General features: G+C 40.7%; 2 protein-coding genes across 4 annotated transcripts; both read right to left on the bottom strand.

Annotated features, from left to right (window-relative positions):
* Window positions 1-1,507: 1,507 nt before the first annotated feature.
* On the bottom strand, window positions 1,508-2,367 carry tlcd5b (TLC domain containing 5b). Its single transcript, XM_064982099.1, has 2 exons — window positions 2,178-2,367; window positions 1,508-2,040 (listed from the first exon to the last, which is right to left on the bottom strand). Exons 1-2 carry the CDS (start codon window positions 2,365-2,367, stop codon window positions 1,508-1,510), a joined length of 723 nt encoding a protein of 240 aa, XP_064838171.1.
* Window positions 2,368-5,628: 3,261 nt separating this feature from the next.
* Window positions 5,629-17,778, bottom strand: pou2f3 (POU class 2 homeobox 3). 3 transcript variants are annotated; one of them, XM_064982096.1, is made up of 13 exons: window positions 17,622-17,778; window positions 17,188-17,244; window positions 12,862-12,896; window positions 11,250-11,351; window positions 10,787-10,898; window positions 10,455-10,543; window positions 9,890-10,066; window positions 9,193-9,334; window positions 7,986-8,119; window positions 7,536-7,700; window positions 7,228-7,288; window positions 6,504-6,615; window positions 5,629-6,278 (listed from the first exon to the last, which is right to left on the bottom strand). In XM_064982096.1, the coding sequence occupies exons 2-13, from the start codon at window positions 17,234-17,236 to the stop codon at window positions 6,236-6,238; spliced, it is 1,221 nt and encodes a 406-aa protein (XP_064838168.1). In that variant the 5' UTR covers window positions 17,237-17,244; window positions 17,622-17,778; the 3' UTR covers window positions 5,629-6,235. The 3 variants fall into 3 exon arrangements, with proteins under 3 accessions (XP_064838168.1, XP_064838167.1, XP_064838169.1); XM_064982095.1 differs by lacking the exon at window positions 17,622-17,778 and having other exon boundaries at window positions 17,188-17,445; XM_064982097.1 differs by lacking the exon at window positions 17,622-17,778 and having other exon boundaries at window positions 7,228-7,267; window positions 17,188-17,445.
* Window positions 17,779-17,836: the final 58 nt, after the last annotated feature.

Here is a 17,836-nt window from a genome sequence, read left to right as displayed (position 1 = left end):
TCAAGTCTGAAGCGCTTTAGGCTATAGGCATAATTTGAGCACAAAATCCTTTGTTAATCATTTATAGCATCATATATTCTACATGACAGTCTGTCTGAAAATAACTAATGGTATTCCCTCCTTTGTCTCCCTTATCCATGAGCAGAGGATTTTATGTCTGGTAATGTATCAGACTTTCCACATCTTTAGTCCAAAGCATGGACAATCTAAGCACTTGGTAATTAGTCACGGTATAGCCTAGGCCTACCTGCTTAATAAAGCACTTTATCTGGCTGCATAACATACTATAATAACGTAAATTGTCTCATCACAAATTAAAATCAATCAGGATTAGTTATTGGTTGTTACAGTCTCATTCATTATTTAGTCATAAAATAACCAAGGTGGAGTGTAGAGGAAATTCCATCAGTGCAATTTCAATATTGGGGGCACACTTCCTCATGACGCTCTTGGAAACATAACATTAGCATATGCTGTCACCCAGAGGACATACAATGTATTGCAAAACCAATTTAAAAATAGTTGCAATAGCAGTATATTAGTGAGACTTGCCTCGGCAGTCACACTTTAAATATTGTACAATATTGACCATACCAGCATATGATCGAAGTACAGCTTAGTTTTGGTTACTGATCAAGGTTACTGAACAATCAGTAACATTCCATGTAAACTGTGATGCAAGGATCAACTTTTTAACTTTAAGCAGCACACACAAAAATCTAGTTCAAGCACAACATGGTCCAGTAAACCATATTGAATACCAAGTCTGATAATAGCATGATTTGTTTGTCAGTTTAAATTAGAAATAGTTTGAAATGTGAAATATTTAATTTGTCAAAACTAAAACACATTGACAAGGTATTAACTAACTTCACTGAGGTAGACAAAATGTTCCATCCTTTTAGCATTCCTATGAGATTACAATAAAAGATGTGTGCTAGAGTTTGTATTTAAACCTCTTCGGTGCCACCGACATCAAACACTGATGTCAAACACTCCCTGTGAGGGAGTTCCACAATTAAAGTCTAAATGAGGTAGAGCTGCATTTGTACAACTGTTGATCAATTGTTCATCAGACATCAAACTCATCAGTTCACCATCAGCAAGTGGACGGACGCAATATTGCAGAGCAGCATCCAACTTGTACTGTAGTTCAGCCACCAAGGGTAAAAGCTGATATACACCAGGGAGACTGCTACTGACTGCCAAAATATTTGAAAAACATGTTGAAGTTAAATAGGCATTGGAACACACTGCCCAGGCTACAGCAGCTTATTTGCATTTCACGTCTGTTTTCGTGTGGGGAAAGAGCCCTAAGGATCTGATAGTTTCACACCCCTGAGCCAATCTCAGACCTCCATCCCAGATTTTACATATTGAACCTGGTTAGATGCCCACCGCTCACAACCACCCAGCAGGTGATCCCTGGAACACAATGTCGGGACTGCAGCTGACGGTCGCCCAATGTGTCTCAGATTAAATACCTCCACCCCAGTCTCCTCACTCTTCACTCAGTCTTCCCTGTGTGTCCATTCACCTCTCCCAACTTGCACATCTCATGCCACCTCTTGTACTTTGTCCTGCTTTTCTTGCAGGCAAACTTGGCAATGTCCACCATGAAGACCCAGGCCAGTGTGTACATGGCCAGGCCCCCTCCCTTCATGATGAGGCTGGGCCGGGGAGAGGTGAGCTCACAGTAGAGCATCATGCCACCCACGCCTACACGCACCAGGGCAAAGAGCAGGATAAAGAGCAGGTCCACCGCATCCCCCCACAGGCTGTCGTAGCGGCCCACCTGCCGGAGGAACCAGCGGGCCTGCAGCAAGGGGTTGGTGATCTCGCTGCCGAAAATCACGGCACATGTCTCCACTGCCGACTTGCCCAGGCCCAGCGCCAACAGGATGCCTGCGATGCTCATGGTGTGGTGGGCCAGCATGACAGAGCCCTCGGTACGGACGCAGATGCACCAGCCAAAGTCGAATAGGAAGTAGCCCAGACTAACCACCAGGGCCAGGATCTGGAGCGGGGTGTTCTCTGTACCTGAGGTCACAAACGGGACAAGGTCAGTTAGTCAAGGTCAATCTCATGCTGCAATTCAAATAGTTGCCATGTATACTGAAATAAATCAAAACTTAATACACCTGCATGCTTTGCAGTAACACACATCCAAACCTCACCTGCATGTGTTAAAGGCCAGGGCCCATCGATGAAGCTAATGTATGCAGTAAGACATACTATGAGGATCCCATGTGTCAGTGTCACCAGCCTGCAGTTCCACTCCTTGCCCCGCTGGCCATTCAGGTAACAGAATGCAAAGTAGAGTGAAATCCAGCCAATCAGGCAGCAGCACACCTCCAAAAGTATCATTGTTGTTGCTGTACAGGGGAAACCAGAGTCAACTTGACATTACGATGTCAAACAGAGGCAATGTTATATCTAGGCACTAGTATAATATCCGATCTAGCTTTATCCCCCAATAGCCTAAGCTACATAATATTCATATCACATAATTAAAATATTTAGTGTTCATATTTTACAGTCATTGTTACATTTTGTTAAGTAACTAGGGCTACAAGGTGTCAATTGTAGTCAGAGAACTGGCTTATTAGTTCAATGCTTACACTATGTAATTTAAAAACATGTACCATATGTCACACTTTTTTGCTCCAAAACCTTTCTTAAGAATATGGTCAAACAACAAAACAGTGTAATACTTGGGCCTTGTAGCCATAATAATAGGCTAGTAACAATCAAGAAGATCATAGCCGAAATGCTAGCATACAACTATAGCCTACATACCTTTATCTTCTACTCTCCAGATGCATCCTAACCTGGTATTCAGATCTGAATTATCAACTCCAACAAATGTCCAACATCTTCAGCCTCCATTGGTGTTGCTATGACCTTTCAGATCTGGTTCGAAAGTCATTCCAAAAAGGCCTGGCACATTTGAAACGGAGCGCATGTTAACTTTTTCACTGCAATAAAACGTCAAGCAAGCCTACTACAATAAATTAGTCCCCTAGCTAGTCTGCATCCCTTGCCCCTGGTTCTCAAGCAGCTTTAGCCTCTTATGAGATTAGTCGATTCCCTCCAGCTACCCTGGCTGTAGAACAAGCAAGAGATATGCAGTCCTACATTTACGGTCTCCTCAACAGACTACATGCAACAGTCTCTATGACTGAAACTTTGATATGAGAATGTAGTGAAATATAGGACATTGTAGTGAATATAGACTGGCCTCAGACAGGTAGCCTCAAAATCTAGACAGAATCACGCTATGTTTCAGTAGTGGAGCGTAACAAACTAGCAACAGAGCTGAACTCAGTCTGGATTTCTAGGTGACAGGCATTACAAGCATGGGAATTAAAAGTGAGACACGTGTGCAGGATCTACCAGCATCATAACACATTCTAGGGAACTGGTGTTTCCATGTATGATTAGGCTACTACATGCTCAATGGCATGACGATAGACCGGCTACCACATTTTCCCTCGGGACTGTTAGTTAATGACACTTAGAGCTGTGTGTGAAGCAGACAGAAGCAGACAGGCAGCTTTATCCCGCATCCAGATTAACCATAATCTGACTGGCAGGACAGTCAGGACTAGGTTGTCTCTGGTTATTGCCCCAAAGTACTCCAGGTCATTTGAGGTGAATGACATCTTACATCTTTGTCTTCATGCGATCATCTCAACAGTAGTAATGACAATTACTCCATCTGCTATATAAAAGATTAAAAAAAATATGCATATCCCATATCGATACATCCATGCCCTAGAGACTACACTAAAACTTGTTACAATGTAACAAAGTGTGTTTAATGAAAATAACAAAATGTAACAATGTATGCATTGGACCATTGATAGATCACATTGCAGATGGCAAAACGTGATACGCTTCTGAAACATTCCTTAAAAAAATACTAGTGCTGATTTTAAAAAATCTTTATTCTTTTTCCAAAGCTCTTTTCCCTCTATCATTTCAACTCATTTCACAACCTAAATATATTTAAGCAAACATGATATACAGTTGAAGTCGGAAGTTTACATACACTTAGGTTGGAGTCATTAAAACTCGTTTTTCAACCACTCCACAAATGTCTTGTTAACAAACTATAGTTTTGGCAAGTCTGTTAGGACATCTACTTTGTGCATGACAAGTAATTTTTCCAACAATTGTTTACAGACAGATTATTTCACTGACAATTCACTGTTTCACAGTTCCAGTGGGTCAGAAGTTTACATACAGTAAGTTGACTGTGCCTTTAAACAGCTTGGAAAATTCCAGAAAATGACATTACGGCTTTATAAGCTGATAGGCTAATTGACATTTGAGTCAATTGGAGGTGTACCTGTGGATGTATTTCAAGGCCTACCTTCAAACTCTTTGCTTGACATCATGGGACAATCAATAAAAATTGCCACGACCTCAAAAAAATTGTAGACCCTGGCAAGTCTGGTTCATCATTGGGAGCAATTTCCAAATGCCTGAAGGTGCCACCTATAAACACCATGGGACCACGCAGCCATCATACCGTGTTCTGTCTCCTAGAGAATAACGTACTTTGGTGCAAAAAATGCAAATCAATCCCAGAACAGCAAAGGACCTTGTGAAGATGCTGGAGGAAACAGGTACAAAGTATCTATATCCACAGTAAAACGAGTAACCTGAAAGGCCACTCAAGAAGGAAGAAGCTACTGCTCCAAAACCGCCATAAAAAAAGCCAGACTACGGTTTGCAACTGCACATGGGGACAAATATCGTACTTTTTGGAAGAATGTCCTCTAGTCTGATGAAACAAAAATAGAACAGTTTGGCCATAATGACCATCGTTATGTTTGGAGGAAAAAGGTGGAGGCTTGCAAGCTGAAGAACACCATCAACTGTGAAGCACGAGGGTGGCAGCATCATGTTGTGAGGGTGATTTGCTGCAGGAGGGGCTGGTGCACTTCACAAAATAGATGGCATCATGAGGGAGGACAATTATGTGGATATATTGAAGCAACATCTCAAGACAGCAGTCAGGAAGTTAAAGCTTGGTCGCAAATGGGTCTTCCAAATGAACAATGACCCCAAGCATACTTCCAAAGTTGTGGCAAAATGGCTTAAGGACAACAAAGTCAAGATATTGGAGTGGCCATCACCAAGCCCTGACCTCAATCCTATAGAAAATGTGTGGGCAGAACTGAAAAAGCGTGTACGAGCAAGGAGGCCTACAAACCTGACTCAGTTACACCAGCTCTGTCAGGAGGAATTGGCCAAAATTCACCCAACTTATTGTGGGAAGCTTGTGGAAGGCTCCCCAAAATGTTTGACCCAAGTTAAACAATTTATTAAAGGCAATCTTTCCAAATACTAACTGAGTGTATGTAAACTTTTGACCCACTGGGAATGTGATGAAAGAAATAAAAGCTGAAATAAATCATTCTCTCCAATATTATTCTGACATTTCATTCTTAAATAAAGTGGTGATCCTAACTGACCTAAAACAGGGAATTTTTACTAGGATTAAATGTCAGGAATTGTGAAAATCTGAGTTGAAATGTATTTGGCTAAGGTGTATGTAAACTTCCGACTTCAATTGTATAAAAATACAAACAGTAGGCAACATAATTATTTAGATTGCTCACACCTGAACTCCTGATGAATATCAAAAAATGGGCAAATTAACCGCACTGTAAACATTCATGGGCAGTTAAATTCAAGCCAACTCATGCAGCTGCATAGGCTACATAGTGGCATACAGACATACTGTATCTTATTTTCCAGTGGTCAAATTAAATTGCAGTGATTTGGACTGTAAAGTCAAAACCTTAGAGTACAGTACTGTAAAATGCCAGGTAGACCCTGTTTAGGTCATATTGATCCAGTTGTCTGAATAAGCCACTTGTGCGTGGGCAGAGTTTAACAGTTGCTGTGTCAACATATTCTAACGGCAGTTTAACAGAATCCGTCCCTGACTGATGTTCCTATTCTTTTTTTGTTGCTTCCAATAGTTTTACTGTTATAGATAATGTAGGCTCAAATTCAGTTTGTGCCTCATGACCTCAGAGGTGCCCTAAACTGATGCTAGAAATATTGATTATGACATTTCACATTTAATTCCAAATGCATAGTGTTTCTCAATAGAATTTTAAAAGGTCTTCACGTGTGTCTGCTGGTTTGTATCTATTTCTGTTTCCATTCATTGACATCAATAGTTTTAGTTCTCTTCCACAACAGGCAGGCTTTCTCAGTGGTGATAGGATGTAGGGTTCCATGTGCGATACCACGACCTGTAACGCAAAGATAACAGGTTCATCTCTCATCTGTACAATACCATGTTAGACTAATTCTGTGTATCTCCCAAATGGCACCCTATTCCCCATGTAGTGCACTACTTTTGTCCAGGACCCATAGGGCTTGTGTGAAAAGTAGTGCACTATATAGGTAATGGGGTGCCATTTGGGATATAGACACTGTTCACATGTCCTTGGTTGTGGTGAGCAAGTGTCCCCTACCCTGGTGAGCTGAAGGACTGGTTGACCTGAGAGGTCAGAGCAGCGGAGCCAGACCGGAGTGTTCCGGGCGAAGGCCCACGACTAGGACTATTGGGAGAGGAACTCGATGACACTAGAGCACAGAGGAATACACTCAATTTAACATGCACACCGAAGAAAGCTTGAAACTTCATACAGTGAGTTTCATATGGAGGAAGGTTTTATAGGTTATTTCTCACACTGTGTCGATTTCACAGAAAATGTCTATCCCATTTACTTTTTCTTAAATACAGGTCTTAAGTACTACAGACTATATGGAGTAGTCTTAAATACAGGTTTTAAGTACTACAGACTACAGTGGGGCAAAAAAGTATTTAGTCAGCCACCGATTGATACAGGTAACGAGTGGAGGACAGAGGAGCCTCTTAAAGAAGAAGTTACAGGTCTGTTACAGGTCTGTGAGAGGTGACGTTACAGGTCTGTGAGAGGTGACCAAATACTTATTTTCCACCATAATTTGCAAATAAATTACTTAAAAATCCTACAATGTGATTTTCTGGATTTTTTTTCCTCTCATCTTGTCTGTCATAGTTGAAGTGTACCTATGATGAAAATTACAGGCCTCTCGCATCTTTTTAAGTGGGAAAACTTGCACAATTGGTGGCTGACTAAATACTTTTTTGCCCCACTGTATGTGGAGTAGTCTTAAATACAGATTATATCAAGTACATATGGTTACACTTGCCTCCTGAAGCAGGAGGGCTGTATGATCTGGATGTGGATGCCTGAAACAAGTTACATGATGGCTGGTGAGACAAAACACAAGACAATGTACTAAAAATGTGTTGTAGCATAACTATACATTCCTATCACACTACTCTTTCATTATACAACTCTTATCATAACAATGAACATAATTTGAAAATATACTTTCAAACTGACTTGAAAATAGAGAGCTACTACTGTATGTATTCAGAGCTGGCCATTTCACCATCAGGAAGAAACATGCATAATTTAACCCAAAACGTTATAACTGAGAGATTTAAGGCTAACCATTCTGGAGTTGAAGTTGTGTGATTTCATTGGTGAGGTGGACACGGGGCAGTAGATCCTCTTCTGCTTCTGTCTGCGGTTACAGAACCACACCCGCACCACCTCCTTCTCCATAGACAGCTGCTCTGAGATCAGCATGATCTCCTCCGAGTTGGGCTTGGGGTTCTGAATAGAAATATTGGTATTAGGTGCTATAAGCATGAATGAGGCTTTATAATGTCTTTAAAATAAGCCATATCATGTGTGTCAGCATTGCAACTAACTCAAATGGCTGCTATGTAGTCACTCAAGTGTCACAACAATGTGCATTATGGTGGATTGTTTTGCTCCCTGGAAAGCATGGAAAAGTGCATTTAAATACAACTTATATCAACAGTTCCTAAATTATTTTCAGCATTTATGATTGGAAATGCAGGGGACAATATTAGAGGACAGACAGAGTTAACTCACGTCAAGGAAGCGTTTCTCCAGGGTGAGCTTTATGTTGGTTTCGATGCTTGTCCTCTTTTTTCTTTTCCTTCCATAGCCTTCCATCAGGGGGGGTAGAGAAACAGCATTGCTCATAGAGTCAGAGGGGCAATTCTCTGATTTGGAAAGAGCATGAACATGATTTACCAACTTACATTTCCTCTAAAATACATTTCCAGCCAATATAGCGAAATAAATATCCTCTTGACATAGAAATAGTGTGTAAAGACATGCAATGGCACATGATGTAAATGACTGAGAAATACCAAACCATCTACAAAATATACACTGAGTTTATAAACATTAGGAACACCTGCTCTTTCCATGACATCGGCTGACCAACCAAGTTAATCCAGGTGAGAGCAATGATCCTTTATTGATTTCACCTGTTAATATCACGCCCTGACTTTAGAGAGCTGTTTTATTTCTCTATTTGGTTAGGTCAGGGTGTGGTTTGGGGTGGGCATTCTATGTTGTCTATTTCTTTGTTGTTTTTGCCTAGTGTGGTTCCCAATCAGAGGCAGCTGTCTATTGTTGTCTCTGATTGGGGATCATATAGGTGTTGTCATTTTCCGTTTGGGTTTTGTGGGGTGTTGTTTTCCGTTTCGTATCTATGCCTGACGGAACTGTTCCCTTTTGTTTTTGTAGTTGTTATTTTTGTTTGAGTGATTCTTGACAATAAAGATCATGAACACTTTCCATGCTGCGCTTTGGCCCACAGTTAAATCCACTTCAATCAGTGCAGATGAATGCGATAATAGAGGTTAAATAATGTTTTTTAAGCTTTGAGACAATTGAGACATGGATTATGTATGCATGCCTTTCAGAGGGTGAATGGGTAAGACAAAATATTAAAGTGCCTTTGAATGGGGTATGGTAGTAGGTGTCAGGCACACAGGTTTGAGTGTGTCAAGAACTGCATCGCTGCTGGGTTTTTCATGCTCAACAGTTTCCCATGCGTATCAAGAATGGTCCACCACCCAAAGGACATCCAGCCAACTGACACAACTGTGGGAAGCATTGGAGTCAACATGGGCCAGCATCCCTGTGAAATGCTTTCGACACCTTGTACAGTCCATGCCCCGATGAATTAAGGCTGTTCTGAGGGCAAAAGCGGGGGTGTAACTCAATATTAGGAAGGTGTTCCTAATGTTTGGTACACTCAGTGTATTGTTATACTGTATAGTACCTGCGTCACTCAGCCATTTCTCAAGTAGAGGCTTCAGCTTGCACATGTTCTTGAAGCTTAGGTTGAGGGCCTCGAAGCGGGAGATGGTGGTCTGGCTGAAGTCATTCCCATACAGCTTCCCCATAGCCAGGCCCACATCACCCTGATACACACACACACAGTGAATATATTTAAATCTGATTATGGCAAACCTTCAAATTATAATCTCGTTTCAATCTACGTCATGAATTCAATACCTGTAATACATTATTAATCTCCTTCAAGTTTGTTGACTCCAAAAATGTTAAGTCACTTCACTCCTGCCTTTGTGCTATGTGTGTTTCAACAGTTAAATGATATCAGAATGAGCAAATACACCAAGTACAGAAGTTAGGTGGCATATCAGTAATCAGAGCCAATGGCAGTAGCTTCAAGGTTAGAGAGGCGTGCCAGTAACTGAAGGGTTGTCATTTCAAATCCCAGGACTGACAGGAAAATATCTGGTGGGATTGAGAATCACTATATTAGGTGCCACATATTTCTATTGTGCCCTTGTGCAAGACATTTAACCCCTAACCCGTTCAAGGGGTGCTGTTCTGTGGCATCTAGACACTTTTGTTAGTGTATCAGTATTTGTGGTGTCTGGGGGGTTGGGAAAAAACATAAAACGGCAAAAAGATCAAGTTGTATTGTATTTTGAGCCAGTGGCCGTCTGTACCTGGGTAAAGCCCAGTTTGATGCGTCTCTGTTTGAAGCCCTTGGCAAACTGTTCCAACTCCTCCAGGTCACTGGCCTCGTCCTGCTGGGGGGGCCCCATGTGTTTGGGGACCTGCAGGTGGGACATGTCCAGGTGGCCTTCCATGGACGACGACGTCAGGCCCGACCGACTCATGGCCTTTTGGGAACACAGTGGTGAGGAGGAATACTGTTAAATGGGTGACGAAAGTAATTGTGTATATATTTAGCCATGTGAAAATTATAGCAGTGTTAGAAACCTTTTTCATGCAAAAAAAGTATTATGCAAATTTCTCTCTTCATAATTCCTCATATTAATATATTTGACTGATGTCATTGAAAGTTCTATGATAAATCCTTATCCCTCTCGTGGTCTGTCCTGTAAAGAGTTAATTCTGTTATCAAGTTCAAGGACCTGGATGCATGACCTGAAGTGTTGTCCTATTGTCTTCTCAGTAAACATGATAACTTTACTTACATTTCTCTGCCTCATCCATATAGCTAATCATGTCAACTGGTGGGATTTTGTCAAGAAGTGGGATTTTTACCTGAGGTGTCAATGCTAAACCAGGCTGGTGCTGAAGGAGGCCTGGCTGGCTCTGGGTGGGAAAGCTGAGGAGGTTCTGCTGAAGAAGTGCTACACGGGGTGAAAAAAAGACTAATTAACACTTTGTTTAGAGAAGTATAATAGATGTTTTAATTTTCACACTTCCCACAATTTTCAGAAATCCTGTTTGAACGATTCCCAGTTGGAGGATTCTCTCCCTGCTTATTCTCTACTGATTTTGTGAGTCCTCAAACTGGTGTAGCTAAAAATCCTGTGACTTTTGGGAAAGTTTCCAGAATATTGCAACCCTTTCATTTGATTGTCCATGTGTACCTTGGTGCCCCGTGTGTTGTGTCTGTGAGAGGAGGAAGGAGGAGGGGGGTGAGAGGTGGTGAGAGCCAGGCATAAGCACCAACTGCTGCATGGTGTGTGAGGAGGAGACTTCCTGTTGAAACAACAGAAACAAAATCTTAGATTTTTCATTTATTGAACCTTTATTTATCCAGGTGAGTTGTTGAGATACAATCTCTTTTGCAGGAGAGACCTGGATCTAAACCAAAAAACAACAATCCAAATGCCCTCATTACAGAATGACAGGTTTCTCCCATTCTTAGAAAATGATAAATAATTATAGCTTGACATGACATTAAACATGGGGCCAAGGGCTGTACATATCAAACATATTAGGGTAGGAGTGCTGATCTAGGATCAGATCCCCCCCCCCCCATTCATATAATCGTAGTAATTATGAACTTAAAAGCCTCTGATATATTGAGGCAGAAGATGAGTAACCTACCCCTGATAGCTGGCCACCAGATATTGGGGCTCCTTGTGTCAGGTGACATGTCTTGTGTGATAAGACAGAATGGGGAGAGTCATTGAGGACCTCTGTCTTGATCTGGAAACCAATCACATCACAATATTTCTCACCTTTCTATTCCTACTTTTTGATGTTGCAATTGTCTTTAGAAGAATAACAGTACATAAACACAGTCTTGTCGTTTTCACTGGAAATGTGGATATCAATTGTGTGTGACCAATTGACGTAGAACAAATGTCAGCCTAGTTGTTCTATCTTGTCATCAACAGTATCAATGTTATTCCAACTCCGATCCTCCAGTACCCCCAACAGCCCAACTCCGATCCTCCAACAGCCCAACTCCAGTCCACCAGTACCCCCAACAGCCCAACTCCAATCCACCAGTACCCCCAACAGCCCAACTCCAGTCCTCCAGTACCCCCAACAGCCCAACTCCAGTCCTCCAGTACCCCCAACAGCCCAACTCCAGTCCTCCAGTCCCTCCAACAGCCCAACTCCAGTCCCTCCAATAGCCCAACTCCAGTCCTCCAGTCCCTTCAACAGCCCAACTCCAGTCCTCCAGTCCCTTCAACAGCCCAGCTCCAGTCCTCCAGTCCCTCCAACAGCACACATTTTTGTTGTAGCCCCGGACAAACACGCCAGATTTAATTAATTGAGGGTTTGATGATTAGTTGACAAGTTTAATCAGGCGCTACATTAAAAATGCATACTGTTAGGGGTACTTGAGGACTGAAGTTGGGAAACTGTGTGTGTGTGTGTGTGTGTGTGTGTGCATATGTGTGCTCCTTGACCGGTTGGGTTAGGCTGCAGGACTTGTTAAACAAGATACAAACTCTGATAAACGCCCTCCCCTCAGGCAGTGTAGTATGCAAATAACCCCCAGGACTAAAACAATAAACCTCCCTTTAACAATCTCCCATTGCCAAATGGATAGACATAGTTTAGGAATAACTAAACTAAGATAATAGGTTTTAATAAGAGGTGGACATTTTGAGGTATATAAAGAGTGGTGTGAAAAAATGTCATGATCTTAGTGGAACTGTCCAGCACACTTACAATAAGTGGTATTGAGTTCATGTAATATGACACTAGATGCTCTTATTACATGATTTCCACAGACTAGAGTACATTACCTTCAGTATTGACAATCACAATCAATATTTCTGTTACATGTACAAGACCGATCTTATTTACAATGACGGCCTACCCCCGGCCATACCCTAAACCGGACGTCACCGGGCCAATTGTGTGCCGCCCTATGGGCCTCCCAATCACGGCCGGTTGTGACACATCCTGCAATCGAACCAGGGTCTGTAGGGACACCTCTAGCACTGTGATGCAGCACGTTAAACCGCTGTGCCACAAGGGAGCCCATGTGGTATGAAGTAAAAATATATATTTTTAAATATAAAATAAATGATAAACATAGTTTTCCTGTAATGTCCTACTATGTACTCTCTAAGAATTTGTTCTTAACTGACTTGCCTAATTAAATAAAGATTTTTTTTTAAATAAAGTTGCTCACAGTTCAATTCATTCCCACTTATGATCATCTGAAGTTAAAAAGACATGTGTTTTCTATACTCACTTGTCTGGTGAAGTCAATTCCATTTTGTTCATTGTCTACAGGAGAAAGTAAACATAAATTATTAAACCGTCATAAATTACAATGTCATACCTATCCCCAAGAATATTATGGCCACATTGTGGTTTTCTGTTTATTAGAATAGGCCTACACCTGAAGTAGCGCTCTGGATAACATTATGGATGATTTTTGATAATTAAGATACAAAATTCAATAATAGGCAAATTGCTAACACTTTATAATAACTTTCATGAATAAGGTATAAATGCTTGTAAATATATATAAATTATCATAAATTGTAATGCTCATAATACTTTTAATTGTTAATACATGTTTACAAATGATGTAATAGTTTAGAAATAGTTTATGCATTTTATTTCACAAAAGTGTTATAAAGTATTACAGGAAAACCACATATCGAGAAGCCATGCCCACTGAAACTGAGAAGCCCTTGTGCCTCACAAGTGTGTCCTCAATTTGTAGGATAGAAATACACAAGATGTAGTTTATTTCGACAGTTTCTTGGCACTGACCATATATATCCTCATCAGGGCTATAGTGTAAAAAAATCCAACACAGACATATGGATGATTCACCACCATATGGAGTGAATGATTACAAAGGTTATGATCACATTAACCCTTTTAAGATACTGGCACCCTCCCTACAACACAACGATGCCATACGAGACAGAGTTCAAAGGTCTACTGTGTCAGGTAATCTTCCCTCATTTGAATTTCAAATAGGACCTCTGGTAGTTTGCGGCGAGTGATGTGCCTGCTCGACCCACAGTATGGAAATCTCCCCCCCCCCCTCCCCCAGGCCAAACTTCCAGTATGGAAATGATGGTGCCATGCAAATCAGCTGCGTAGCCTTGACAACCTTTTCAGGCCTTTCCATTGTAATGTTTACAGACCCCCTGGTGCACTACACACATTGACTAACTCTAAACCCAGAACTATAATGGAACTGGGATAGCATTGGCAACACAGGATAGAACAAAACTTTGAACACTATGTATACTGTATTATTATTATTGTACTATCGTATTATACAGAATTGTCTGGCAGCATCCAAGTCCCCTTATGTCAGTTCAATCTCATTTTAACATCGGAAGGCTGGAGTTGATCACGTTCTGCATTCGGTCCCTTCGCAACTTCGCAACAATTAATTCCCTTGTAACTCTAAAAGCTTTGATAAAAAGTGTCTTCTGATTTTGTTTCCCGTAATATACAGTACCATGGTTGATAATGGTTCACTTCTAAACATATTAGGCCAAGTGTGACGTCGGTATGAAGGATCGGGAGACAGACGCAGGAATGCGTAATAGGGTTTTTTATTTACCCAAATTACTGCGTGTCACGTAAAGGCACGAGGACGAAGACCAAACAAACACTATACAAAACACAGGGTTGAAACCCAAACAAATAAATAAATAACCAACAGACATTGTAACAATAATCGACAGGACAATGGTAAACCAAGGACACACTTGTACAATTATTAATCACTGGGAATAGTGGTCAGGTGTGCGTAATGAAAGTTCAGGAGGGATCCGTGACAGTACCCCCGCTGACGCCCTCGAGGATGATCACAGTATTGTAGTGCGGGTCGTTCAGGACCTGATGAAGCTGCCGAAGTTGTGGGATCGTCGGATGGACCAGTAGCAGTGGCGTCAGACGGACCGGTTGTGGCGGCGTCGGACGGGCCAGTTGCAGCTGCTGAAGTTGCATCATCGAACGGACCCGTTGTGGCGGCGTTGGACGGCCCAGTTGCAGCTGCTGAAGTTGCGGCGGCACCGGACAGACTAGTAGCAGCGTCGTCAGACGGGCCATTCCCGCTGTTTTCCTTAATGGTTGATTATTCTGTCACGTTGGTATAAAGGGTCGGGAGACAGGCTAGGGTTTTTTATTTCATGTAGTTCTATGTACTTTTGTGTGGATATAATTTTTTTACGGACCGTACATGGCGCTCCATCGCTCTATTTGTATGAAGTGTGTAAGGCCCTTTAGACCCTTAGACCAGCCCAGGCCACTGCCTGCATTATTCTAACCCTTATCCCGAAGAGACCATAAACCTATAGTGGCTGTCTGGATAGTGCTTTCAAAAGTGCATTTGATTTGCACAGCAGCATATTCTAGATGATGGAAGGAGTTGACACTCAGAATAGTCTGTCTGGTTGCATGCTCTTGATGACTACTCAGACAGGTTTTCAGTCTAAACTGAACGGATCATGCCATGGGACTGCCAGTTTCTGAGTCGTGTCAACACCTTCCATCCAGGATACACTGCTATGGAAATCAAATGCACCTCTGAGAGCATTATCTGAAAAGCCACTTTCTGCAATTAATCATTGTAATTATATAATAAAAATATATTGATAACTCAGAAAATAGACTCTTAATTCAGTTTCGGGAAAGAATGTCATCAAAAGATAATGCTTGTAATATATCATACAATATCAATTAGCTTCTCAAAGGGACATTTTTTTTAATTTAACCTTAATTTACCTAGGCAAGTCAGTTAAGAATAAATTCTTATTTACAATGACGGCCTACCACAGCTAAACCCGGACGACACTGGGCCAATTGTGTACCGCCCAATGGGACTCCCAATCACGGTCAGTTGTGACCTAGCACTGACATGCAGTGCCTTAGACCGCTGTGCCACTTGGGAACATATACAGAACTCTCTTTCTGACCTATATTTCATGCAGACCTTTCATTTACTTTTCAATTAGGGAGTCAAGTTGTTAGTTTAATTTTGGTTAAATGGTGTTGAAAAATAACACAATAAAACAATGAACCGCAAGCTGTGTGAAAAGATGCATGATATCATTGCTATTAGGGTAAAATTATTGTGATAATTTCCTCTCTGACCTGAGGGTCTTGTATAGTGTTGTGGCCATTAGTGTTAGATTATATGAAATCATATCTGGTGTGATCGTTAGTAGGATCCTTTGAGGTGAAGTTGATTCAACATAAAAGGTTAAGGCACCCAGCTGCTGCTGCACTGACTTCAAGTTTACTCAACTCTGGGGCAGGAAAGTTCTACTAACATTAATTCCTACATTTGCCAAAGGTTTTATTCAGAATGTTTTCAAATTCTCCCAATTTTAAGTCCAGCCAACTTGGACATGTAATGTATTTGGACTTTTACCAAGTTGTATGTTTTACAGTGATTTGCTTGAATGATAGCTGAGGAAAATGCATGATGAAACTTTAAAAGCCTATTTTGTCAGATTTTGTAAAAAAAAAAAAAAAACTTCCATACACTATGCTGCTCTATCTGAATCCAAGTTCCACATTTTCATTTAGTTTGTTCTGTATTTTACCACCTCGTCCATGTCGCCTGGGGCTGTGGCAACTTCTCTGCAAACAGCTTGAGGTACACACATTACATCCTGGTAGAGCCGCCAACCAACAGAATCAACACATCCAATTTTAGAAACACTTTCATAAACACTTATTCCAGTTGATGTTGGGGGGAGATGTTGGCTGTTGGTAAGGTACTTTCAATCAGAAAGATTATACAGAGAAATAGTCATTCACTATTCACACTGTGGTTATCAACACACCCTAATGGCCCACTTATCAGCAACGGACTGTACAAGAAATGTTGAGACACATTTACACTGTTATTGATAAATACAGCCTATAGCTATCAAAACAAATGTCCAGACACACCATAACTTCCGAAATAAGGTTTTCAGAAATAATAAACAACCATAGCAATGTAAAACTTTCATTCTCAGCCCGGAGGCTACACATATTCTTGCATCCAAAATCCATGACAACATTTGAGTAAGAAAATCACACACACTAAAACATTTACTGTCAACAATTAGTGTATAATATTCAATGTTATTGGGGGTGTTCTGTTTCAGTAAATGTGTTTGTTTCAGTTAATCATTTCAATTAAAAAAGCATAATTAGCTTATTTTTCAGTACAAATCTGTATGTAAGTATGTACCACAGATCCAGGGATACTAAGCACACAATGATTCCTCAGAGATATTACGGAATTAAAAAGTAATAAATGACAACAAAATCATATTGTACTACTAAAAGCTATCAAATAAAGAAATGTTTAAATTAAATGTTTGTAGGGTAATCTTAACATAAGAATAAGCAGAAATGTCTTTCTGTAAGTTTATTTTGTTTTTATCACCACTATCACCAAGAAATACATTTAGCGGTGTGATGGAGGAGAAAAGTAAACATAATTTCCCAAGATATATGTCATCATAATTTTTTCTGATATGCCTGACAAGAGATAACGACAAACTGAGAAATGAAAAGTAGACATTGAAAGGTGAAACATCCTTACCTGCTTGTTCATGGTGAGCCTCTGAGTGTTCCACTCCGTCTGTGCTCATCTTAATATCTGTAAATGATAAATACTGCTGATTTTCCTAAAGGACTGTAACTTCGCTGGGACAATGCAGCACTCAGCTCTACCAGTAAAATGATATTGAGGTTATTCTAATGCGGCGTACTTTCAAATTTTCTCCCACATGTGATTGCTGTTATAATATTCATAAGTTGGAGGGTATCCCCATTCAGTATTCAGCACAGTTGCTCCAGCTCTCCTCCCTATCTGAACTCAGTCAAAACCAAATGGATCAAGTCAACAGACACTCACAAAGCATGGTGAAATGGCTTGACATTTTTTACTTTATATTACATTGAATATAAGAATTTAAAATGTGAACAGGTAATTTATAAATGTTTTATTAAAAAATATATATATAAATTACTTACCTGGATTTAACAATTGTTCCACTCACTGGTTTAGATAGCACTATGTGAATATGTCCCTTTTGTCTCTAAAAAGATGCTGGTATTGGGATGGAAATGTATAATATCTACTAGTGGTCATCTGCATTTACCTAAGTGGGTTAGTGGAGGAAAATGCACCTTTTTCAGTACCCCACACAGGCAGATAGAGAGTCATTTGCATAAGTCTCTCGGTGTGT

This window comes from Oncorhynchus masou, chromosome 12, assembly GCF_036934945.1.
Source record: "Oncorhynchus masou masou isolate Uvic2021 chromosome 12, UVic_Omas_1.1, whole genome shotgun sequence".
Classification (NCBI taxonomy): Eukaryota; Metazoa; Chordata; class Actinopteri; order Salmoniformes; family Salmonidae; genus Oncorhynchus; species Oncorhynchus masou.
This window is presented reverse-complemented; position numbering and strand designations above follow the sequence as displayed.